This window comes from Pelophylax lessonae (genome assembly GCF_965119305.1).
Source record: "Pelophylax lessonae genome assembly, chromosome: 3".
NCBI lineage: Eukaryota > Metazoa > Chordata > Amphibia > Anura > Ranidae > Pelophylax > Pelophylax lessonae.
In genome coordinates this window covers 116031797-116057360 of record NC_138770.1, presented here as the reverse complement: position 1 = coordinate 116057360, position 25564 = coordinate 116031797, and the positions used below count along the sequence as shown (strand labels likewise).

The window sequence follows — 25564 nt, the reverse complement described above, 5'->3', positions numbered from 1 at the left end:
GGTGGGAAAGATAAGGCAGCAAGTGAACAAGTTGTCTCTGAAGTTGCTGTGTTCAAAGCAGAAAAAATGGGCGAGTGCAAGGATTTGGCTAACTTTGATAAGGGCCAAATTGTAATGGCCAGACGACTGGGTCAGAGAATCTCCAAAACTGCAGCTCTTGTGGGATGTTCCCGGTCAGAAAGATAATCACAATTGGTCCAAGGAAGGAAAACCAGTGTATCAGCGACAAGGTCATAGTTAGCCAAGGTTCACTGATGCACGTGGGCTGGTCCATATAGTATGATCCAATGGAAGAGCTACTGTAGCTCGAATTGCAGAAAAAGTGTATGGTGGTTCTGATAGAAAGGTGTTAGAACACACAGTGCATAACAGTTTTTTGTGCATGAGGCCGCGCAGCCACAGACCAGTTCGCTTGCCCATGCTGACCGGTGTCCACAGCCAAAAGATCCTATAATGGGCATGTGAGCATCAGAACTGGAGCACAGAGCAATGGAAGGTGGCCTGGCCTGATGAATTCAAGAATGGTTAGGGAACGCAACAACAAGTTGGAGGTGTTGGCTTGGCCTTCAAATTCTCCAGATCTCAGTCTAATAGAGCATCTGTGGGATGTGCTGGAAAAACAAGTCTCATCCATAAAGGCCCCACCTCGTTACTTACAGGGTTTAAAGGATCTGCTCCTGATGGCTTGGTACCAGACACCACAGAGTTGCACCAAGTTATAACATTTGCAATACTCTCTGCAGTATTGTACTTTAAGCCTAGACAACATGTTGACACACCACCACCAGAGGCAGTGCATTAGTACCAATACAGCTGTGCCAAGAGTGCATGCCCTGCACGATCCCAGCACAGTTACCAGTGGCTAACGGAAAGCTCCTGATCGCTGCTTGTGATCGTGAGGTTCCTGATCATGTGACTGCCGTGACAGCCAATCACGGCGGTCACATGATCATAAACCCACCCGGCCCCTGGGTATCCTAAACCTTTTAAAGGTCCAGGAGACACCAGCTCCAAGAAGTTAATACAATTTCAAGGGTATCATTCAAAGCCATCAATGTGTTAATTTGTGCCCTTATGAACCCATTTCAGTCTCAAGTGCAAGTTATGTAAACATTGCATTGGAAAATATTCTAGGAAAATGTTTTTTTTTCTAACCTTTTTAATATTGATTCCCAATAAAATCCAAGGAAATAATACAGTTTATGTATTCAAATTTTCAACTAAATTAAATCCCTGTCTGTGCTGAAAAAATAAGGTTTAATACGTTAGGGTAGACTACAAACACTAAAAGGTATAATATACATGAGATATCACCGATATGAAAAACAAGCTCTGGGATTCAGGGATTTAGGAAGAAAAAGGCTCAGGGATTGAAGTGGGAATTCTCACAGTATACATCAGCAATGTGTAATGTTCTATTGAAAACAGCAGATGGCACCATCTCACTCCCAATGTGTGATCCCAGCTGTCTGAAAATGTCAGCAAGAGGTACACAAGAATTAATGGTACAATTTCTTGTTCGATACTGTACACAGTATATGTAATCTGATCAAATCTGTGCAAACAATCTTATGGTGTGTTTTTTTTTTTTTAAAAGCTTGATTTTACTTTATAGTAGTTGTAATTATAATTAGGCCTCATACACACTGGGCATTTAAACGCTGCTCTTAGGGGCGTCTAGCGTTTTTTTTTTTTCTCGTTTTTTTCTGCCTCTAAAGGCCCCTCCATGTTAGCCTATGTGTCCATGCACAAATAGGCATTTAGAGCTGTTTAGAGGCAGAAAAAAAAAAACCACTGCCAAGTGCGTCCAGTAGACACTCTTGACGCATGTCAAATGTGTAAACACTCGTTAACGCTAGGTGTGTTTAGCACTTGAGGGTTAATTCATTTCAGTGGCCAGAATAAATTATTATTCTAGCCAATTAAATTATTTAAGGCCCAAGTACTTTACGCACCTAAATGTGTTATATGCGTTCACAAGTATAAGCGATTTTTCTGGCAAAACGCTGCTGCCAGAAGGAAAGGTGTCTAGCAGAGATGGCCAAAGCATCCAGTGTGTATGAGGCCTTATAATGTACATAAGTGCAGCTAGATTTATTCTTTACCTGCTGCTTAGCAATGCTACATAGGGGTTATATCTTTATTGCTACAAGTGTAGCAGTCAGGTCTGTCTGATTGGAAGGAATGCACTCATTCTCACTGTTTCAATGAGTTGCAGTGTGTTACAACATGCATGTTTAATATGTGGTATTTTACATTAACACACATTGTGCTAAGGAAGCTGAATCATTCTGAATGGATGCACCATTTTTTTTTTCTAAGCAGGACGCAACAAAGCACAATTTGTTCACATCGGTTCACTGCAATGCACTATATGGCATGTGCATTGTAGTCACTGGCTAGGCCCGCAATTCTCATCTAGGGAGGTTTCTTGAGCTGTGGCTGATTGACCTCCCATCTGATAGTGCCTGCCTAAATCTGGATACAACACTACTTGACAGAGCCAACAGCTTAACACCGCTTTTCATTTATTAGCAGTCTGCAGGGGTGCCATACTGACCAGTGCTGTAAGCAGAGCATTCTTCCCACTGACCACTAATTATATTTTACTGGGGTTCCCTGAGACCTAAAGTTTTTAAAGTTTTTTTTTTTCCTCGAGTAGGAAGACGGAAAAAGGCTTGGCTAGGTATTTATTTTGTATTTATTTTTGTATGTTGCCATGCATTGGGGTAACATGCAGCAGCATGTACACTTCCCTATGCCTCAACACAACACAACAGTTGCAATGGGACCTAAATCTCAACAGCTTGTAATCAGGAAAATTGAAGGATAGTCACATAGATAGCAGATTGTAGTAAAATACCAGTAGTTACTAGAAGAGTGATCTACACATCTGAATGTGTATTACAACAGTGTAAATATGAGACAGCAAACACATAACATGTCTTAACACAGTTTTCCATTACATTGAAACATTACAGTAACTTAGAACTCACTTACACCAGCTGTGTTGGACAGAATATTCCAATTCAGTCCCAAGAACATAGCAATTATGCTCTAATGATAAATACGTTCTGATAATAAATAATGATGTTCTAATAATAAATAAGCCTATGCCCTATGATGCATGCTGGAAAAAAGTAGGACATGTTGCATGTCTGCACTGTTGGCATGGCATCATGCATTCACATAGCACAGTGCTGTGAATGAGCCTAAAATATATATGATTGCTGCCTATACCAGGGGTCTTCAAGCCCTCCAAGTTGTTTAGGAACTACAATTCCCATCATGCCTAGTCATGTCTGTGAATGTCAGAGTTTAACAATGCCTCATGGGATATGTAGTTCTGCAACAGCTGGAGGGCCGTAGTTTGAGGATCCCTGTCCTATACACTATAGGTTTTCTCAAAAAAGTGTTAACTATATAGATGTGCTTTTTGAACCATGGCTGCCCTATGGCCAATTGGAGTAGAGTATGATTAGACTGAAGTATGAATAGAGTATGATTAAAGTGGAGTAGGATTAGAGTAGAGTATAATTAAATTAGAGTATGATTAGAGAAGAATACAGTATATTATTTTAGAAAATAATTTGAGTAGAATATGATTGGAGTAGAGTATGACTGGAGTATAGTATGATTAGAGCATGGTTATGATTAGAGTAGAGTTTGATTAGGAGTAGACTATAATTAGAGTAGAGTAGAGTATGATTGAAATAGAATATGACTGGAGTATAGTATGATTAGAGCATGATTAGAGTAGAGCATGATTAGAGTAGAGTATGATTAGAGTAGAGTATGATTAGAGTAGAGTATGTATGGAGTGGAGTATGATTGAAGTAGGGTATGATTGAAGTGGAGTATAAATGAAGTGAAGTGGGGTATGATTGAAGTGGGGTATGATTGAAGTAGGGTATAATTGAAGTGGGGTATAATTGAAGTGGGGTATGATTGCAGTGGGGTATAATTGGAGTGGGGTATGATTGGAGCAGAGTATGATTGGAGTAGGGTTTGATTGGAGTAGGGTATGATTGGAGTGGCAAACAAAATGGCCCCTGCCCCCACCTATAACTGGCCTTTACAGCAAGGAGCACAAAGAAGTCCAACGCATGCAAGGCAAAGCCAAAAAAATTCCCAGCTCAACTCACCAACCAGTTTGCTTACCAACGGAATTAACCTGTCTAACAGTATGTGTTAAAACAGGGGTTTAGTTAGCACACATTTGAAAACGCATGCGTAAGCTGCAGGACCACTACAAGCTTACGCATGCGTTTGCAAATGTGTGCTAATGAAACTCTTGCTTTTAATGCATACTGTTAGACAGGTTCATTTGGTTGGTAAGCAACTGGTTGGTGAGTTGAGTTGGGTAATTTAATGTTTTGTCTTGTATGTTTGGAGTGGGGTATGATTGGAGTGAGGTATGATTGGAGTGGCGGGGTATCACTGGAGTACAGTATGATTGGAGTAGACTATAATTGGAGTGGGGTATGATTGGAGTGGTGGGGTATGATTGGAGTGGTGGGGTATGATTGGTGTAGAGTATGATTGGAGTAGGTTATGATTGAAGTAGGGTATGATTGAAGTAGGGTATGATTGGAGTAGGGTATGATTGGAATAGGGTATGATTGGAGTAGGGTATAAATGGAGTAGAGTATGATTGGAGTGGGTTATGATTGGTGTAGAGTATGATTAAAGCACAATATGACTAGAATAGAGAATGATTAGAGTAGAATATGACTAAAGTAGGGTATGATAAGAGTAGGGTATAATAAGAGTAGAGTATGTTTGGAGTAGAGAATGAATAAATAGAGTATGACTAGAATAGAATATGAGTAGAGTAGGGTATGATTAGAATAGAGTATGATAAGAGTAGGATATGATTGGAGTAGAGTATGATTGGTGTAGGGTATGATTGGAGTAGGGTATGATTGGAGTAGGGTATGATTGCAGTAGGGTATGATTGGTGTAGGGTATGATTGCAGTAGGGTATGATTGCAGTAGGGTATGATTGGAGTAGGGTATGATTGGATAAGGGTATGATTGGTGTAGGGTATGATTGGAGTAGGGTATGATTGCAGTAGGGTATGATTGCAGTAGGGTATGATTGCAGTAGGGTAAGATTGCAGTAGGGTATGATTGGAGTAGGGTATGATTGGAGTAAAGTATGGTTAGAGTAGATCAGGATAGATGAGTGTTGATAGACCAGGTGGAGTGAAGTTGGCCAATTTCGGGAAATTAATAAAGCATGTTTATTCTGTATCTTTCAGGAAGTGGTTTAGCTGCTGGAGCTGAATGGAGCTTTTACCCCAACTTTGGAATCCCCTTCACTTATCACACTGGCAAACGCTGCATTATTGATGGAGTTCATCAAAGCAATCAGATGTCTTCACGTGTACAGTCATTACCAACCTGCTTGGGAAGGAAAAAGAAAGGTAATTTGTAGATCTTGTTATCGAGTCTAGGAAACACAATACACATTTCATTTAGTAAGGCAGACAGTACCTTGCCTATTTCAGCACGACTGAAAGCTCAGATGAGCAACACCTACGTGTGAAACCTGCTACTGCAGGCCAGCTGTTCATGTAATCACATCAGTCCTTGCCTCTAAATAGCTTACAATCTAATCTTACCATATATATAAATGTGGTAGTAGCTCGCTGCCACCTATTGATATAAATTAGGAAATTACAGGGTGTAGCTGCTGCAATCACCAAATGTGTACCCACATCCGCAATAAATCAATATTAAAATGTGTGAACGCGCTGCCTCTAAAACAAGGAACAATTAATAACTAGAAAGTGACAAAAAAGATAAAATAGGTAAGTGTTTCCTATATATAAAGTGCCAGTACAGATTAAATCCATAAACAAACATATAATTAGTGTTGAGCGAACACGGACTGTATTATTCGTGTTCGTACCGAATAATTGGATTTTTTGTACCCGAACACGGACACGGACACTTTACTGTATGTTCGGGTAAAAATCCGTGTTCGGTCGTTTTATTTCCGGGTTTTGCATGCTTTGGCGCTCTTTTCATGGCGTGCTTTCAACAGCCAATCAACAATCGTTTAACTGGTGTGCCTTAAGCCATCCCAGCCATGCCTGCAAATGTCTCAGTAGCTGTGATTGGCCGTCTGAAGCATGTGACCAAGTCTTTATAAGTTCGAGGCAGCCGCAGCGGCGTCATTATGCTGCTTAGATTCAGGGACAGAGCACACATCAACGTGCTGGCTGCTGATTAGGGAAAGATAGGCAGGAAAAAAACATTTGTGTCCGGATAGAATTGAGGGACAGGTCGGAGTGTTTAGGCAGGGCGAGTTGTAGGCATTTTAGGGATAGAGTCTGCTGAATTATAGGGTCAGTGTCTTCTACAAACTACAATCGATATTGCTGTGTGGGGGGTGGGGTCTGCACTCAATCCTGATCTACGATCTCTTCTCAATCCTGTTAGGGACAGAGTCTGCTGAATTTTAGGGAAACTGTATTCTACAAACTACAATCGATATTGCTGTGTGGTGTGGGATTGGAGATAGGCAGGTGTCAGTGATCCACATCCATTTTTCTGTGTGTGAGCTGCAGTGAACACAATCTTTTTGGGCTGCAGTGAACACAATCTTTTTGGGCTGCAGTGAACACAATCTTTTTGGGCTGCAGTGAACACAATCTTTTTGGGCTGCAGTGAACACAATCTTTTTGGGGTGCAGTGAACAAAATCTTTTTGGGGTGCAGTGAACACAATCCTTTTTGGTGTGCAGTGAACACAATCTTTGTGGGGTGCAGTGAACAAAATCCTTTGTGGGGTGCAGTGAACACAATCTTTTTGGGGTGCAGTGAACAAAATCCTTTTTGGGGTGCAGTGAACAACATCCTTTTTGGGGTGCAGTGAACACAATCTTTTTGGGGTGCAGTGAACAAAATCCTTTGTGGGGTGCAGTGAACACAATCTTTTTGGGGTGCAGTGAACACAATCTTTTTGGGGTGGAGTGAACAACATCCTTTTTGGGGTGCAGTGAACAAAATCCTTTTTGGGGTGCAGTGAACAAAATCATTTTTGGGGTGCAGTGAACACAATCTTTTTGGGGTGCAGTGAACACAATCTTTGTGGGGTGCAGTGAACACAATCTTTTTGGGGTGGAGTGAACAACATCCTTTTTGGGGTGCAGTGAACAACATCCTTTTTGGGGTGCAGTGAACACAATCTTTTTGGGGTGCAGTGAACACAATCTTTGTGGGGTACAGTGAACAGAATCTTTGTGGGGTGCAGTGAACACAATCTTTGGGGGGTACAGTGAACACAATCTTTGTGAGGTGCAGTGAACACAATCTTTGTGGGGTGCAGTGAACACAATCATTGTGGGGTGCAGTGAACTCAATCTTTGTGGGGTACAGTGAACACAATCTCATACTTCTGAAGGTTTGAGGGTGCTGCCTGTTCCATACTCCCCCTACTCCTCATCTAGCCTTTTAGGGGTACAAACAATAGTAATTGGGGCCTAGTGTGGTTGTGTACGTGTGATATACATACACTTTTTTGGGATCATATTTTCTATTCCGCTATTTAATCAAAAACCTTTGGGGATCAGTTAAATTGGGGGATAGTCTGTGTTGGTACGTGTGAGAGAGATCCACCTTTCCAAGTTGTTGGGGTTCATCTCATACTTCTGAAGGTTTGAGGGTGCTGCCTGTTCCATACTCCCCCTACTCCTAGCCTTTTAGGGGTACAAACAATAGTAATTGGGGCCTAGTGTGGTTGTGTACGTGTGATATACATACACTTTTTTGGGATCATATTTTCTATTCCGCTATTTAATCAAAAACCTTTGGGGATCAGTTAAATTGGGGGATAGTCTGTGTTGGTACGTGTGAGAGAGATCCACCTTTCCAAGTTGTTGGGGTTCATCTCATACTTCTGAAGGTTTGAGGGTGCTGCCTGTTCCATACTCCCCCTACTCCTAGCCTTTTAGGGGTACAAACAATAGTAATTGGGGCCTAGTGTGGTTGTGTACGTGTGATATACATACACTTTTTTGGGATCATATTTTCTATTCCGCTATTTAATCAAAAACCTTTGGGGATCAGTTAAATTGGGGGATAGTCTGTGTTGGTACGTGTGAGAGAGATCCACCTTTCCAAGTTGTTGGGGTTCATCTCATACTTCTGAAGGTTTGAGGGTGCTGCCTGTTCCATACTCCCCCTACTCCTAGCCTTTTAGGGGTACAAACAATAGTAATTGGGGCCTAGTGTGGTTGTGTACGTGTGATATACATACACTTTTTTGGGATCATATTTTCTATTCCGCTATTTAATCAAAAACCTTTGGGGATCAGTTAAATTGGGGGATAGTCTGTGTTGGTACGTGTGAGAGAGATCCACCTTTCCAAGTTGTTGGGGTTCATCTCATACTTCTGAAGGTTTGAGGGTGCTGCCTGTTCCATACTCCCCCTACTCCTAGCCTTTTAGGGGTACAAACAATAGTAATTGGGGCCTAGTGTGGTTGTGTACGTGTGATATACATACACTTTTTTGGGATCATATTTTCTATTCCGCTATTTAATCAAAAACCTTTGGGGATCAGTTAAATTGGGGGATAGTCTGTGTTGGTACGTGTGAGAGAGATCCACCTTTCCAAGTTGTTGGGGTTCATCTCATACTTCTGAAGGTTTGAGGGTGCTGCCTGTTCCATACTCCCCCTACTCCTAGCCTTTTAGGGGTACAAACAATAGTAATTGGGGCCTAGTGTGGTTGTGTACGTGTGATATACATACACTTTTTTGGGATCATATTTTCTATTCCGCTATTTAATCAAAAACCTCTGGGGATCAGTTAAATTGGGGGATAGTCTGTGTTGGTACGTGTGAGAGAGATCCACCTTTCCAAGTTGTTGGGGTTCATCTCATACTTCTGAAGGTTTGAGGGTGCTGCCTGTTCCATACTCCCCCTACTCCTAGCCTTTTAGGGGTACAAACAATAGTAATTGGGGCCTAGTGTGGTTGTGTACGTGTGATATACATACACTTTTTTGGGATCATATTTTCTATTCCGCTATTTAATCAAAAACCTTTGGGGATCAGTTAAATTGGGGGATAGTCTGTGTTGGTACGTGTGAGAGAGATCCACCTTTCCAAGTTGTTGGGGTTCATCTCATACTTCTGAAGGTTTGAGGGTGCTGCCTGTTCCATACTCCCCCTACTCCTAGCCTTTTAGGGGTACAAACAATAGTAATTGGGGCCTAGTGTGGTTGTGTACGTGTGATATACATACACTTTTTTGGGATCATATTTTCTATTCCGCTATTTAATCAAAAACCTTTGGGGATCAGTTAAATTGGGGGATAGTCTGTGTTGGTACGTGTGAGAGAGATCCACCTTTCCAAGTTGTTGGGGTTCATCTCATACTTCTGAAGGTTTGAGGGTGCTGCCTGTTCCATACTCCCCCTACTCCTAGCCTTTTAGGGGTACAAACAATAGTAATTGGGGCCTAGTGTGGTTGTGTACGTGTGATATACATACACTTTTTTGGGATCATATTTTCTATTCCGCTATTTAATCAAAAACCTTTGGGGATCAGTTAAATTGGGGGATAGTCTGTGTTGGTACGTGTGAGAGAGATCCACCTTTCCAAGTTGTTGGGGTTCATCTCATACTTCTGAAGGTTTGAGGGTGCTGCCTGTTCCATACTCCCCCTACTCCTAGCCTTTTAGGGGTACAAACAATAGTAATTGGGGCCTAGTGTGGTTGTGTACGTGTGATATACATACACTTTTTTTGGATCATATTTTCTATTCCGCTATTTAATCAAAAACCTTTGGGGATCAGTTAAATTGGGGGATAGTCTGTGTTGGTACGTGTGAGAGAGATCCACCTTTCCAAGTTGTTGGGGTTCATCTCATACTTCTGAAGGTTTGAGGGTGCTGCCTGTTCCATACTCCCCCTACTCCTAGCCTTTTAGGGGTACAAACAATAGTAATTGGGGCCTAGTGTGGTTGTGTACGTGTGATATACATACACTTTTTTGGGATCATATTTTCTATTCCGCTATTTAATCAAAAACCTTTGGGGATCAGTTAAATTGGGGGATAGTCTGTGTTGGTACGTGTGAGAGAGATCCACCTTTCCAAGTTGTTGGGGTTCATCTCATACTTCTGAAGGTTTGAGGGTGCTGCCTGTTCCATACTCCCCCTACTCCTAGCCTTTTAGGGGTACAAACAATAGTAATTGGGGCCTAGTGTGGTTGTGTACGTGTGATATACATACACTTTTTTGGGATCATATTTTCTATTCCGCTATTTAATCAAAAACCTCTGGGGATCAGTTAAATTGGGGGATAGTCTGTGTTGGTACGTGTGAGAGAGATCCACCTTTCCAAGTTGTTGGGGTTCATCTCATACTTCTGAAGGTTTGAGGGTGCTGCCTGTTCCATACTCCCCCTACTCCTAGCCTTTTAGGGGTACAAACAATAGTAATTGGGGCCTAGTGTGGTTGTGTACGTGTGATATACATACACTTTTTTGGGATCATATTTTCTATTCCGCTATTTAATCAAAAACCTTTGGGGATCAGTTAAATTGGGGGATAGTCTGTGTTGGTACGTGTGAGAGAGATCCACCTTTCCAAGTTGTTGGGGTTCATCTCATACTTCTGAAGGTTTGAGGGTGCTGCCTGTTCCATACTCCCCCTACTCCTAGCCTTTTAGGGGTACAAACAATAGTAATTGGGGCCTAGTGTGGTTGTGTACGTGTGATATACATACACTTTTTTGGGATCATATTTTCTATTCCGCTATTTAATCAAAAACCTTTGGGGATCAGTTAAATTGGGGGATAGTCTGTGTTGGTACGTGTGAGAGAGATCCACCTTTCCAAGTTGTTGGGGTTCATCTCATACTTCTGAAGGTTTGAGGGTGCTGCCTGTTCCATACTCCCCCTACTCCTAGCCTTTTAGGGGTACAAACAATAGTAATTGGGGCCTAGTGTGGTTGTGTACGTGTGATATACATACACTTTTTTGGGATCATATTTTCTATTCCGCTATTTAATCAAAAACCTTTGGGGATCAGTTAAATTGGGGGATAGTCTGTGTTGGTACGTGTGAGAGAGATCCACCTTTCCAAGTTGTTGGGGTTCATCTCATACTTCTGAAGGTTTGAGGGTGCTGCCTGTTCCATACTCCCCCTACTCCTAGCCTTTTAGGGGTACAAACAATAGTAATTGGGGCCTAGTGTGGTTGTGTACGTGTGATATACATACACTTTTTTGGGATCATATTTTCTATTCCGCTATTTAATCAAAAACCTCTGGGGATCAGTTAAATTGGGGGATAGTCTGTGTTGGTACGTGTGAGAGAGATCCACCTTTCCAAGTTGTTGGGGTTCATCTCATACTTCTGAAGGTTTGAGGGTGCTGCCTGTTCCATACTCCCCCTACTCCTAGCCTTTTAGGGGTACAAACAATAGTAATTGGGGCCTAGTGTGGTTGTGTACGTGTGATATACATACACTTTTTTGGGATCATATTTTCTATTCCGCTATTTAATCAAAAACCTTTGGGGATCAGTTAAATTGGGGGATAGTCTGTGTTGGTACGTGTGAGAGAGATCCACCTTTCCAAGTTGTTGGGGTTCATCTCATACTTCTGAAGGTTTGAGGGTGCTGCCTGTTCCATACTCCCCCTACTCCTAGCCTTTTAGGGGTACAAACAATAGTAATTGGGGCCTAGTGTGGTTGTGTACGTGTGATATACATACACTTTTTTGGGATCATATTTTCTATTCCGCTATTTAATCAAAAACCTTTGGGGATCAGTTAAATTGGGGGATAGTCTGTGTTGGTACGTGTGAGAGAGATCCACCTTTCCAAGTTGTTGGGGTTCATCTCATACTTCTGAAGGTTTGAGGGTGCTGCCTGTTCCATACTCCCCCTACTCCTAGCCTTTTAGGGGTACAAACAATAGTAATTGGGGCCTAGTGTGGTTGTGTACGTGTGATATACATACACTTTTTTGGGATCATATTTTCTATTCCGCTATTTAATCAAAAACCTTTGGGGATCAGTTAAATTGGGGGATAGTCTGTGTTGGTACGTGTGAGAGAGATCCACCTTTCCAAGTTGTTGGGGTTCATCTCATACTTCTGAAGGTTTGAGGGTGCTGCCTGTTCCATACTCCCCCTACTCCTAGCCTTTTAGGGGTACAAACAATAGTAATTGGGGCCTAGTGTGGTTGTGTACGTGTGATATACATACACTTTTTTTGGATCATATTTTCTATTCCGCTATTTAATCAAAAACCTTTGGGGATCAGTTAAATTGGGGGATAGTCTGTGTTGGTACGTGTGAGAGAGATCCACCTTTCCAAGTTGTTGGGGTTCATCTCATACTTCTGAAGGTTTGAGGGTGCTGCCTGTTCCATACTCCCCCTACTCCTAGCCTTTTAGGGGTACAAACAATAGTAATTGGGGCCTAGTGTGGTTGTGTACGTGTGATATACATACACTTTTTTGGGATCATATTTTCTATTCCGCTATTTAATCAAAAACCTTTGGGGATCAGTTAAATTGGGGGATAGTCTGTGTTGGTACGTGTGAGAGAGATCCACCTTTCCAAGTTGTTGGGGTTCATCTCATACTTCTGAAGGTTTGAGGGTGCTGCCTGTTCCATACTCCCCCTACTCCTAGCCTTTTAGGGGTACAAACAATAGTAATTGGGGCCTAGTGTGGTTGTGTACGTGTGATATACATACACTTTTTTGGGATCATATTTTCTATTCCGCTATTTAATCAAAAACCTTTGGGGATCAGTTAAATTGGGGGATAGTCTGTGTTGGTACGTGTGAGAGAGATCCACCTTTCCAAGTTGTTGGGGTTCATCTCATACTTCTGAAGGTTTGAGGGTGCTGCCTGTTCCATACTCCCCCTACTCCTAGCCTTTTAGGGGTACAAACAATAGTAATTGGGGCCTAGTGTGGTTGTGTACGTGTGATATACATACACTTTTTTTGGATCATATTTTCTATTCCGCTATTTAATCAAAAACCTTTGGGGATCAGTTAAATTGGGGGATAGTCTGTGTTGGTACGTGTGAGAGAGATCCACCTTTCCAAGTTGTTGGGGTTCATCTCATACTTCTGAAGGTTTGAGGGTGCTGCCTGTTCCATACTCCCCCTACTCCTAGCCTTTTAGGGGTACAAACAATAGTAATTGGGGCCTAGTGTGGTTGTGTACGTGTGATATACATACACTTTTTTGGGATCATATTTTCTATTCCGCTATTTAATCAAAAACCTTTGGGGATCAGTTAAATTGGGGGATAGTCTGTGTTGGTACGTGTGAGAGAGATCCACCTTTCCAAGTTGTTGGGGTTCATCTCATACTTCTGAAGGTTTGAGGGTGCTGCCTGTTCCATACTCCCCCTACTCCTAGCCTTTTAGGGGTACAAACAATAGTAATTGGGGCCTAGTGTGGTTGTGTACGTGTGATATACATACACTTTTTTGGGATCATATTTTCTATTCCGCTATTTAATCAAAAACCTCTGGGGATCAGTTAAATTGGGGGATAGTCTGTGTTGGTACGTGTGAGAGAGATCCACCTTTCCAAGTTGTTGGGGTTCATCTCATACTTCTGAAGGTTTGAGGGTGCTGCCTGTTCCATACTCCCCCTACTCCTAGCCTTTTAGGGGTACAAATAATAGTAATTGGGGCCTAGTGTGGTTGTGTACGTGTGATATACATACACTTTTTTGGGATCATATTTTCTATTCCGCTATTTAATCAAAAACCTTTGGGGATCAGTTAAATTGGGGGATAGTCTGTGTTGGTACGTGTGAGAGAGATCCACCTTTCCAAGTTGTTGGGGTTCATCTCATACTTCTGAAGGTTTGAGGGTGCTGCCTGTTCCATACTCCCCCTACTCCTCATCTAGCCTTTTAGGGGTACAAACAATAGTAATTGGGGCCTAGTGTGGTTGTGTACGTGCGAGATACATACACTTTTTTTGATCATATTTCCTATTCCGCTATTCAATAAAAACCTTTGAGGATCAATTGAATTGCGGGATAGTCTGTGTCGGTACGTGTGAGAGAGATCCACCTTTCCAAGTTGTTGGGGTTCATCTCATACTTCTGAAGGTTTGAGGGTGCTGCCTGTTCCATACTCCCCCTACTCCTAGCCTTTTAGGGGTACAAACAATAGTAATTGGGGCCTAGTGTGGTTGTGTACGTGTGATATACATACACTTTTTTGGGATCATATTTTCTATTCCGCTATTTAATCAAAAACCTCTGGGGATCAGTTAAATTGGGGGATAGTCTGTGTTGGTACGTGTGAGAGAGATCCACCTTTCCAAGTTGTTGGGGTTCATCTCATACTTCTGAAGGTTTGAGGGTGCTGCCTGTTCCATACTCCCCCTACTCCTAGCCTTTTAGGGGTACAAACAATAGTAATTGGGGCCTAGTGTGGTTGTGTACGTGTGATATACATACACTTTTTTGGGATCATATTTTCTATTCCGCTATTTAATCAAAAACCTTTGGGGATCAGTTAAATTGGGGGATAGTCTGTGTTGGTACGTGTGAGAGAGATCCACCTTTCCAAGTTGTTGGGGTTCATCTCATACTTCTGAAGGTTTGAGGGTGCTGCCTGTTCCATACTCCCCCTACTCCTCATCTAGCCTTTTAGGGGTACAAACAATAGTAATTGGGGCCTAGTGTGGTTGTGTACGTGTGATATACATACACTTTTTTGGGATCATATTTTCTATTCCGCTATTTAATCAAAAACCTTTGGGGATCAGTTAAATTGGGGGATAGTCTGTGTTGGTACGTGTGAGAGAGATCCACCTTTCCAAGTTGTTGGGGTTCATCTCATACTTCTGAAGGTTTGAGGGTGCTGCCTGTTCCATACTCCCCCTACTCCTAGCCTTTTAGGGGTACAAACAATAGTAATTGGGGCCTAGTGTGGTTGTGTACGTGTGATATACATACACTTTTTTGGGATCATATTTTCTATTCCGCTATTTAAACAAAAACCTTTGGGGATCAGTTAAATTGGGGGATAGTCTGTGTTGGTACGTGTGAGAGAGATCCACCTTTCCAAGTTGTTGGGGTTCATCTCATACTTCTGAAGGTTTGAGGGTGCTGCCTGTTCCATACTCCCCCTACTCCTAGCCTTTTAGGGGTACAAACAATAGTAATTGGGGCCTAGTGTGGTTGTGTACGTGTGATATACATACACTTTTTTGGGATCATATTTTCTATTCCGCTATTTAATCAAAAACCTTTGGGGATCAGTTAAATTGGGGGATAGTCTGTGTTGGTACGTGTGAGAGAGATCCACCTTTCCAAGTTGTTGGGGTTCATCTCATACTTCTGAAGGTTTGAGGGTGCTGCCTGTTCCATACTCCCCCTACTCCTAGCCTTTTAGGGGTACAAACAATAGTAATTGGGGCCTAGTGTGGTTGTGTACGTGTGATATACATACACTTTTTTTGGATCATATTTTCTATTCCGCTATTTAATCAAAAACCTTTGGGGATCAGTTAAATTGGGGGATAGTCTGTGTTGGTACGTGTGAGAGAGATCCACCTTTCCAAGTTGTTGGGGTTCATCTCATACTTCTGAAGGTTTGAGGGTGCTGCCTGTTCCATACTCCCCCTACTCCTAGCCTTTTAGGGGTACAAACAATAGTAATTGGGGCCTAGTGTGGTTGTGTACGTGTGATATACATACACTTTTTTGGGATCATATTTTCTATTCCGCTATTTAATCAAAAACCTTTGGGGATCAGTTAAATTGGGGGATAGTCTGTGTTGGTACGTGTGAGAGAGATCCACCTTTCCAAGTTGTTGGGGTTCATCTCATACTTCTGAAGGTTTGAGGGTGCTGCCTGTTCCATACTCCCCCTACTCCTAGCCTTTTAGGGGTACAAACAATAGTAATTGGGGCCTAGTGTGGTTGTGTACGTGTGATATACATACACTTTTTTGGGATCATATTTTCTATTCCGCTATTTAATCAAAAACCTCTGGGGATCAGTTAAATTGGGGGATAGTCTGTGTTGGTACGTGTGAGAGAGATCCACCTTTCCAAGTTGTTGGGGTTCATCTCATACTTCTGAAGGTTTGAGGGTGCTGCCTGTTCCATACTCCCCCTACTCCTAGCCTTTTAGGGGTACAAACAATAGTAATTGGGGCCTAGTGTGGTTGTGTACGTGTGATATACATACACTTTTTTGGGATCATATTTTCTATTCCGCTATTTAATCAAAAACCTTTGGGGATCAGTTAAATTGGGGGATAGTCTGTGTTGGTACGTGTGAGAGAGATCCACCTTTCCAAGTTGTTGGGGTTCATCTCATACTTCTGAAGGTTTGAGGGTGCTGCCTGTTCCATACTCCCCCTACTCCTCATCTAGCCTTTTAGGGGTACAAACAATAGTAATTGGGGCCTAGTGTGGTTGTGTACGTGCGAGATACATACACTTTTTTTGATCATATTTCCTATTCCGCTATTCAATAAAAACCTTTGAGGATCAATTGAATTGCGGGATAGTCTGTGTCGGTACGTGTGAGAGAGATCCACCTTTCCAAGTTGTTGGGGTTCATCTCATACTTCTGAAGGTTTGAGGGTGCTGCCTGTTCCATACTCCCCCTACTCCTCATCTAGCCTTTTAGGGGTACAAACAATAGTAATTGGGGCCTAGTGTGGTTGTGTACGTGTGATATACATACACTTTTTTTGGATCATATTTTCTATTCCGCTATTTAATCAAAAACCTTTGGGGATCAGTTAAATTGGGGGATAGTCTGTGTTGGTACGTGTGAGAGAGATCCACCTTTCCAAGTTGTTGGGGTTCATCTCATACTTCTGAAGGTTTGAGGGTGCTGCCTGTTCCATACTCCCCCTACTCCTAGCCTTTTAGGGGTACAAACAATAGTAATTGGGGCCTAGTGTGGTTGTGTACGTGTGATATACATACACTTTTTTGGGATCATATTTTCTATTCCGCTATTTAATCAAAAACCTTTGGGGATCAGTTAAATTGGGGGATAGTCTGTGTTGGTACGTGTGAGAGAGATCCACCTTTCCAAGTTGTTGGGGTTCATCTCATACTTCTGAAGGTTTGAGGGTGCTGCCTGTTCCATACTCCCCCTACTCCTAGCCTTTTAGGGGTACAAACAATAGTAATTGGGGCCTAGTGTGGTTGTGTACGTGTGATATACATACACTTTTTTGGGATCATATTTTCTATTCCGCTATTTAATCAAAAACCTTTGGGGATCAGTTAAATTGGGGGATAGTCTGTGTTGGTACGTGTGAGAGAGATCCACCTTTCCAAGTTGTTGGGGTTCATCTCATACTTCTGAAGGTTTGAGGGTGCTGCCTGTTCCATACTCCCCCTACTCCTAGCCTTTTAGGGGTACAAACAATAGTAATTGGGGCCTAGTGTGGTTGTGTACGTGTGATATACATACACTTTTTTGGGATCATATTTTCTATTCCGCTATTTAATCAAAAACCTTTGGGGATCAGTTAAATTGGGGGATAGTCTGTGTTGGTACGTGTGAGAGAGATCCACCTTTCCAAGTTGTTGGGGTTCATCTCATACTTCTGAAGGTTTGAGGGTGCTGCCTGTTCCATACTCCCCCTACTCCTAGCCTTTTAGGGGTACAAACAATAGTAATTGGGGCCTAGTGTGGTTGTGTACGTGTGATATACATACACTTTTTTGGGATCATATTTTCTATTCCGCTATTTAATCAAAAACCTTTGGGGATCAGTTAAATTGGGGGATAGTCTGTGTTGGTACGTGTGAGAGAGATCCACCTTTCCAAGTTGTTGGGGTTCATCTCATACTTCTGAAGGTTTGAGGGTGCTGCCTGTTCCATACTCCCCCTACTCCTAGCCTTTTAGGGGTACAAACAATAGTAATTGGGGCCTAGTGTGGTTGTGTACGTGTGATATACATACACTTTTTTGGGATCATATTTTCTATTCCGCTATTTAATCAAAAACCTCTGGGGATCAGTTAAATTGGGGGATAGTCTGTGTTGGTACGTGTGAGAGAGATCCACCTTTCCAAGTTGTTGGGGTTCATCTCATACTTCTGAAGGTTTGAGGGTGCTGCCTGTTCCATACTCCCCCTACTCCTAGCCTTTTAGGGGTACAAACAATAGTAATTGGGGCCTAGTGTGGTTGTGTACGTGTGATATACATACACTTTTTTGGGATCATATTTTCTATTCCGCTATTTAATCAAAAACCTTTGGGGATCAGTTAAATTGGGGGATAGTCTGTGTTGGTACGTGTGAGAGAGATCCACCTTTCCAAGTTGTTGGGGTTCATCTCATACTTCTGAAGGTTTGAGGGTGCTGCCTGTTCCATACTCCCCCTACTCCTAGCCTTTTAGGGGTACAAACAATAGTAATTGGGGCCTAGTGTGGTTGTGTACGTGTGATATACATACACTTTTTTGGGATCATATTTTCTATTCCGCTATTTAATCAAAAACCTTTGGGGATCAGTTAAATTGGGGGATAGTCTGTGTTGGTACGTGTGAGAGAGATCCACCTTTCCAAGTTGTTGGGGTTCATCTCATACTTCTGAAGGTTTGAGGGTGCTGCCTGTTCCATACTCCCCCTACTCCTAGCCTTTTAGGGGTACAAACAATAGTAATTGGGGCCTAGTGTGGTTGTGTACGTGTGATATACATACACTTTTTTGGGATCATATTTTCTATTCCGCTATTTAATCAAAAACCTTTGGGGATCAGTTAAATTGGGGGATAGTCTGTGTTGGTACGTGTGAGAGAGATCCACCTTTCCAAGTTGTTGGGGTTCATCTCATACTTCTGAAGGTTTGAGGGTGCTGCCTGTTCCATACTCCCCCTACTCCTAGCCTTTTAGGGGTACAAACAATAGTAATTGGGGCCTAGTGTGGTTGTGTACGTGTGATATACATACACTTTTTTTGGATCATATTTTCTATTCCGCTATTTAATCAAAAACCTTTGGGGATCAGTTAAATTGGGGGATAGTCTGTGTTGGTACGTGTGAGAGAGATCCACCTTTCCAAGTTGTTGGGGTTCATCTCATACTTCTGAAGGTTTGAGGGTGCTGCCTGTTCCATACTCCCCCTACTCCTAGCCTTTTAGGGGTACAAACAATAGTAATTGGGGCCTAGTGTGGTTGTGTACGTGTGATATACATACACTTTTTTGGGATCATATTTTCTATTCCGCTATTTAATCAAAAACCTTTGTGGATCAGTTAAATTGGGGGATAGTCTGTGGTGGTACGTGTGAGAGAGATCCACCTTTCCAAGTTGTTGGGGTTCATCTCATACTTCTGAAGGTTTGAGGGTGCTGCCTGTTCCATACTCCCCCTACTCCTAGCCTTTTAGGGGTACAAACAATAGTAATTGGGGCCTAGTGTGGTTGTGTACGTGTGATATACATACACTTTTTTGGGATCATATTTTCTATTCCGCTATTTAATCAAAAACCTCTGGGGATCAGTTAAATTGGGGGATAGTCTGTGTTGGTACGTGTGAGAGAGATCCACCTTTCCAAGTTGTTGGGGTTCATCTCATACTTCTGAAGGTTTGAGGGTACTGCCTGTTCCATACTCCCCCTACTCCTAGCCTTTTAGGGGTACAAACAATAGTAATTGGGGCCTAGTGTGGTTGTGTACGTGTGATATACATACACTTTTTTGGGATCATATTTTCTATTCCGCTATTTAATCAAAAACCTTTGGGGATCAGTTAAATTGGGGGATAGTCTGTGTTGGTACGTGTGAGAGAGATCCACCTTTCCAAGTTGTTGGGGTTCATCTCATACTTCTGAAGGTTTGAGGGTGCTGCCTGTTCCATACTCCCCCTACTCCTAGCCTTTTAGGGGTACAAACAATAGTAATTGGGGCCTAGTGTGGTTGTGTACGTGTGATATACATACACTTTTTTGGGATCATATTTTCTATTCCGCTATTTAATCAAAAACCTTTGGGGATCAGTTAAATTGGGGGATAGTCTGTGTTGGTACGTGTGAGAGAGATCCACCTTTCCAAGTTGTTGGGGTTCATCTCATACTTCTGAAGGTTTGAGGGTGCTGCCTGTTCCATACTCCCCCTACTCCTAGCCTTTTAGGGGTACAAACAATAGTAATTGGGGCCTAGTGTGGTTGTGTACGTGTGATATACATACACTTTTTTTGGATCATATTTTCTATTCCGCTATTTAATCAAAAACCTTTGGGGATCAGTTAAATTGGGGGATAGTCTGTGTTGGTACGTGTGAGAGAGATCCACCTTTCCAAGTTGTTGGGGTTCATCTCATACTTCTGAAGGTTTGAGGGTGCTGCCTGTTCCATACTCCCCCTACTCCTCATCTAGCCTTTTAGGGGTACAAACAATAGTAATTGGGGCCTAGTGTGGTTGTGTACGTGCGAGATACATACACTTTTTTTGATCATATTTCCTATTCCGCTATTCAATAAAAACCTTTGAGGATCAATTGAATTGCGGGATAGTCTGTGTCGGTACGTGTGAGAGAGATCCACCTTTCCAAGTTGTTGGGGTTCATCTCATACTTCTGAAGGTTTGAGGGTGCTGCCTGTTCCATACTCCCCCTACTCCTAGCCTTTTAGGGGTACAAACAATAGTAATTGGGGCCTAGTGTGGTTGTGTACGTGTGATATACATACACTTTTTTGGGATCATATTTTCTATTCCGCTATTTAATCAAAAACCTCTGGGGATCAGTTAAATTGGGGGATAGTCTGTGTTGGTACGTGTGAGAGAGATCCACCTTTCCAAGTTGTTAGGGTTCATCTCATACTTCTGAAGGTTTGAGGGTGCTGCCTGTTCCATACTCCCCCTACTCCTAGCCTTTTAGGGGTACAAACAATAGTAATTGGGGCCTAGTGTGGTTGTGTACGTGTGATATACATACACTTTTTTGGGATCATATTTTCTATTCCGCTATTTAATCAAAAACCTTTGGGGATCAGTTAAATTGGGGGATAGTCTGTGTTGGTACGTGTGAGAGAGATCCACCTTTCCAAGTTGTTGGGGTTCATCTCATACTTCTGAAGGTTTGAGGGTGCTGCCTGTTCCATACTCCCCCTACTCCTCATCTAGCCTTTTAGGGGTACAAACAATAGTAATTGGGGCCTAGTGTGGTTGTGTACGTGCGAGATACATACACTTTTTTTGATCATATTTCCTATTCCGCTATTCAATAAAAACCTTTGAGGATCAATTGAATTGCGGGATAGTCTGTGTCGGTACGTGTGAGAGAGATCCACCTTTCCAAGTTGTTGGGGTTCATCTCATACTTCTGAAGGTTTGAGGGTGCTGCCTGTTCCATACTCCCCCTACTCCTCATCTAGCCTTTTAGGGGTACAAACAATAGTAATTGGGGCCTAGTGTGGTTGTGTACGTGTGATATACATACACTTTTTTTGGATCATATTTTCTATTCCGCTATTTAATCAAAAACCTTTGGGGATCAGTTAAATTGGGGGATAGTCTGTGTTGGTACGTGTGAGAGAGATCCACCTTTCCAAGTTGTTGGGGTTCATCTCATACTTCTGAAGGTTTGAGGGTGCTGCCTGTTCCATACTCCCCCTACTCCTCATCTAGCCTTTTAGGGGTACAAACAATAGTAATTGGGGCCTAGTGTGGTTGTGTACGTGCGAGATACATACACTTTTTTTGATCATATTTCCTATTCCGCTATTCAATAAAAACCTTTGAGAATCAATTGAATTGCGGGATAGTCTGTGTCGGTACGTGTGAGAGAGATCCACCTTTCCAAGTTGTTGGGGTTCATCTCATACTTCTGAAGGTTTGAGGGTGCTGCCTGTTCCATACCCCCCCTACTCCTCATCTAGCCTTTTAGGGGTACAAACAATAGTAATTGGGGCCTAGTGTGGTTGTGTACGTGCGAGATACATACACTTTTTTTGATCATATTTCCTATTCCGCTATTCAATAAAAACCTTTGAGGATCAATTGAATTGCGGGATAGTCTGTGTCGGTACGTGTGAGAGAGATCCACCTTTCCAAGTTGTTGGGGTTCATCTCATACTTCTGAAGGTTTGAGGGTGCTGCCTGTTCCATACCCCCCCTACTCCTCATCTAGCCTTTTAGGGGTACAAACAATAGTAATTGGGGCCTAGTGTGGTTGTGTACGTGTGATATACATACACTTTTTTTGGATCATATTTTCTATTCCGCTATTTAATCAAAAACCTTTGGGGATCAGTTAAATTGGGGGATAGTCTGTGTTGGTACGTGTGAGAGAGATCCACCTTTCCAAGTTGTTGGGGTTCATCTCATACTTCTGAAGGTTTGAGGGTGCTGCCTGTTCCATACTCCCCCTACTCCTCATCTAGCCTTTTAGGGGTACAAACAATAGTAATTGGGGCCTAGTGTGGTTGTGTACGTGCGAGATACATACACTTTTTTTGATCATATTTCCTATTCCGCTATTCAATAAAAACCTTTGAGGATCAATTGAATTGCGGGATAGTCTGTGTCGGTACGTGTGAGAGAGATCCACCTTTCCAAGTTGTTGGGGTTCATCTCATACTTCTGAAGGTTTGAGGGTGCTGCCTGTTCCATACCCCCCCTACTCCTCATCTAGCCTTTTAGGGGTACAAACAATAGTAATTGGGGCCTAGTGTGGTTGTGTACGTGCGAGATACATACACTTTTTTTGATCATATTTCCTATTCCGCTATTCAATAAAAACCTTTGAGGATCAATTGAATTGCGGGATAGTCTGTGTCGGTACGTGTGAGAGAGATCCACCTTTCCAAGTTGTTGGGGTTCATCTCATACTTCTGAAGGTTTGAGGGTGCTGCCTGTTCCATACTCCCCCTACTCCTAGCCTTTTAGGGGTACAAACAATAGTAATTGGGGCCTAGTGTGGTTGTGTACGTGTGATATACATACACTTTTTTGGGATCATATTTTCTATTCCGCTATTTAATCAAAAACCTTTGGGGATCAGTTAAATTGGGGGATAGTCTGTGTTGGTACGTGTGAGAGAGATCCACCTTTCCAAGTTGTTGGGGTTCATCTCATACTTCTGAAGGTTTGAGGGTGCTGCCTGTTCCATACTCCCCCTACTCCTAGCCTTTTAGGGGTACAAACAATAGTAATTGGGGCCTAGTGTGGTTGTGTACGTGTGATATACATACACTTTTTTGGGATCATATTTTCTATTCCGCTATTTAATCAAAAACCTTTGGGGATCAGTTAAATTGGGGGATAGTCTGTGTTGGTACGTGTGAGAGAGATCCACCTTTCCAAGTTGTTGGGGTTCATCTCATACTTCTGAAGGTTTGAGGGTGCTGCCTGTTCCATACTCCCCCTACTCCTAGCCTTTTAGGGGTACAAACAATAGTAATTGGGGCCTAGTGTGGTTGTGTACGTGTGATATACATACACTTTTTTGGGATCATATTTTCTATTCCGCTATTTAATCAAAAACCTTTGGGGATCAGTTAAATTGGGGGATAGTCTGTGTTGGTACGTGTGAGAGAGATCCACCTTTCCAAGTTGTTGGGGTTCATCTCATACTTCTGAAGGTTTGAGGGTGCTGCCTGTTCCATACTCCCCCTACTCCTAGCCTTTTAGGGGTACAAACAATAGTAATTGGGGCCTAGTGTGGTTGTGTACGTGTGATATACATACACTTTTTTGGGATCATATTTTCTATTCCGCTATTTAATCAAAAACCTTTGGGGATCAGTTAAATTGGGGGATAGTCTGTGTTGGTACGTGTGAGAGAGATCCACCTTTCCAAGTTGTTGGGGTTCATCTCATACTTCTGAAGGTTTGAGGGTGCTGCCTGTTCCATACTCCCCCTACTCCTAGCCTTTTAGGGGTACAAACAATAGTAATTGGGGCCTAGTGTGGTTGTGTACGTGTGATATACATACACTTTTTTGGGATCATATTTTCTATTCCGCTATTTAATCAAAAACCTCTGGGGATCAGTTAAATTGGGGGATAGTCTGTGTTGGTACGTGTGAGAGAGATCCACCTTTCCAAGTTGTTGGGGTTCATCTCATACTTCTGAAGGTTTGAGGGTGCTGCCTGTTCCATACTCCCCCTACTCCTAGCCTTTTAGGGGTACAAACAATAGTAATTGGGGCCTAGTGTGGTTGTGTACGTGTGATATACATACACTTTTTTGGGATCATATTTTCTATTCCGCTATTTAATCAAAAACCTTTGGGGATCAGTTAAATTGGGGGATAGTCTGTGTTGGTACGTGTGAGAGAGATCCACCTTTCCAAGTTGTTGGGGTTCATCTCATACTTCTGAAGGTTTGAGGGTGCTGCCTGTTCCATACTCCCCCTACTCCTAGCCTTTTAGGGGTACAAACAATAGTAATTGGGGCCTAGTGTGGTTGTGTACGTGTGATATACATACACTTTTTTGGGATCATATTTTCTATTCCGCTATTTAATCAAAAACCTTTGGGGATCAGTTAAATTGGGGGATAGTCTGTGTTGGTACGTGTGAGAGAGATCCACCTTTCCAAGTTGTTGGGGTTCATCTCATACTTCTGAAGGTTTGAGGGTGCTGCCTGTTCCATACTCCCCCTACTCCTAGCCTTTTAGGGGTACAAACAATAGTAATTGGGGCCTAGTGTGGTTGTGTACGTGTGATATACATACACTTTTTTTGGATCATATTTTCTATTCCGCTATTTAATCAAAAACCTTTGGGGATCAGTTAAATTGGGGGATAGTCTGTGTTGGTACGTGTGAGAGAGATCCACCTTTCCAAGTTGTTGGGGTTCATCTCATACTTCTGAAGGTTTGAGGGTGCTGCCTGTTCCATACTCCCCCTACTCCTAGCCTTTTAGGGGTACAAACAATAGTAATTGGGGCCTAGTGTGGTTGTGTACGTGTGATATACATACACTTTTTTGGGATCATATTTTCTATTCCGCTATTTAATCAAAAACCTTTGGGGATCAGTTAAATTGGGGGATAGTCTGTGTTGGTACGTGTGAGAGAGATCCACCTTTCCAAGTTGTTGGGGTTCATCTCATGCTTCTGAAGGTTTGAGGGTGCTGCCTGTTCCATACTCCCCCTACTCCTAGCCTTTTAGGGGTACAAACAATAGTAATTGGGGCCTAGTGTGGTTGTGTACGTGTGATATACATACACTTTTTTGGGATCATATTTTCTATTCCGCTATTTAATCAAAAACCTCTGGGGATCAGTTAAATTGGGGGATAGTCTGTGTTGGTACGTGTGAGAGAGATCCACCTTTCCAAGTTGTTGGGGTTCATCTCATACTTCTGAAGGTTTGAGGGTACTGCCTGTTCCATACTCCCCCTACTCCTAGCCTTTTAGGGGTACAAACAATAGTAATTGGGGCCTAGTGTGGTTGTGTACGTGTGATATACATACACTTTTTTGGGATCATATTTTCTATTCCGCTATTTAATCAAAAACCTTTGGGGATCAGTTAAATTGGGGGATAGTCTGTGTTGGTACGTGTGAGAGAGATCCACCTTTCCAAGTTGTTGGGGTTCATCTCATACTTCTGA

At 42.3% G+C, this 25564-nt stretch overlaps 1 protein-coding gene across 1 annotated transcript in view; it reads left to right on the top strand.

The window, feature by feature from the left end:
* The window catches only part of SPATS1 (spermatogenesis associated serine rich 1), a 114392-nt gene that overhangs the window by 13690 nt on the left and 75138 nt on the right, over positions 1-25564 (top strand). Inside the window, exon 4 of the mRNA XM_082249509.1 lies at positions 5265-5429. Coding sequence (XP_082105635.1) covers positions 5265-5429 — 165 coding nt within the window. The remainder of the gene's footprint in view (positions 1-5264; positions 5430-25564) is intronic.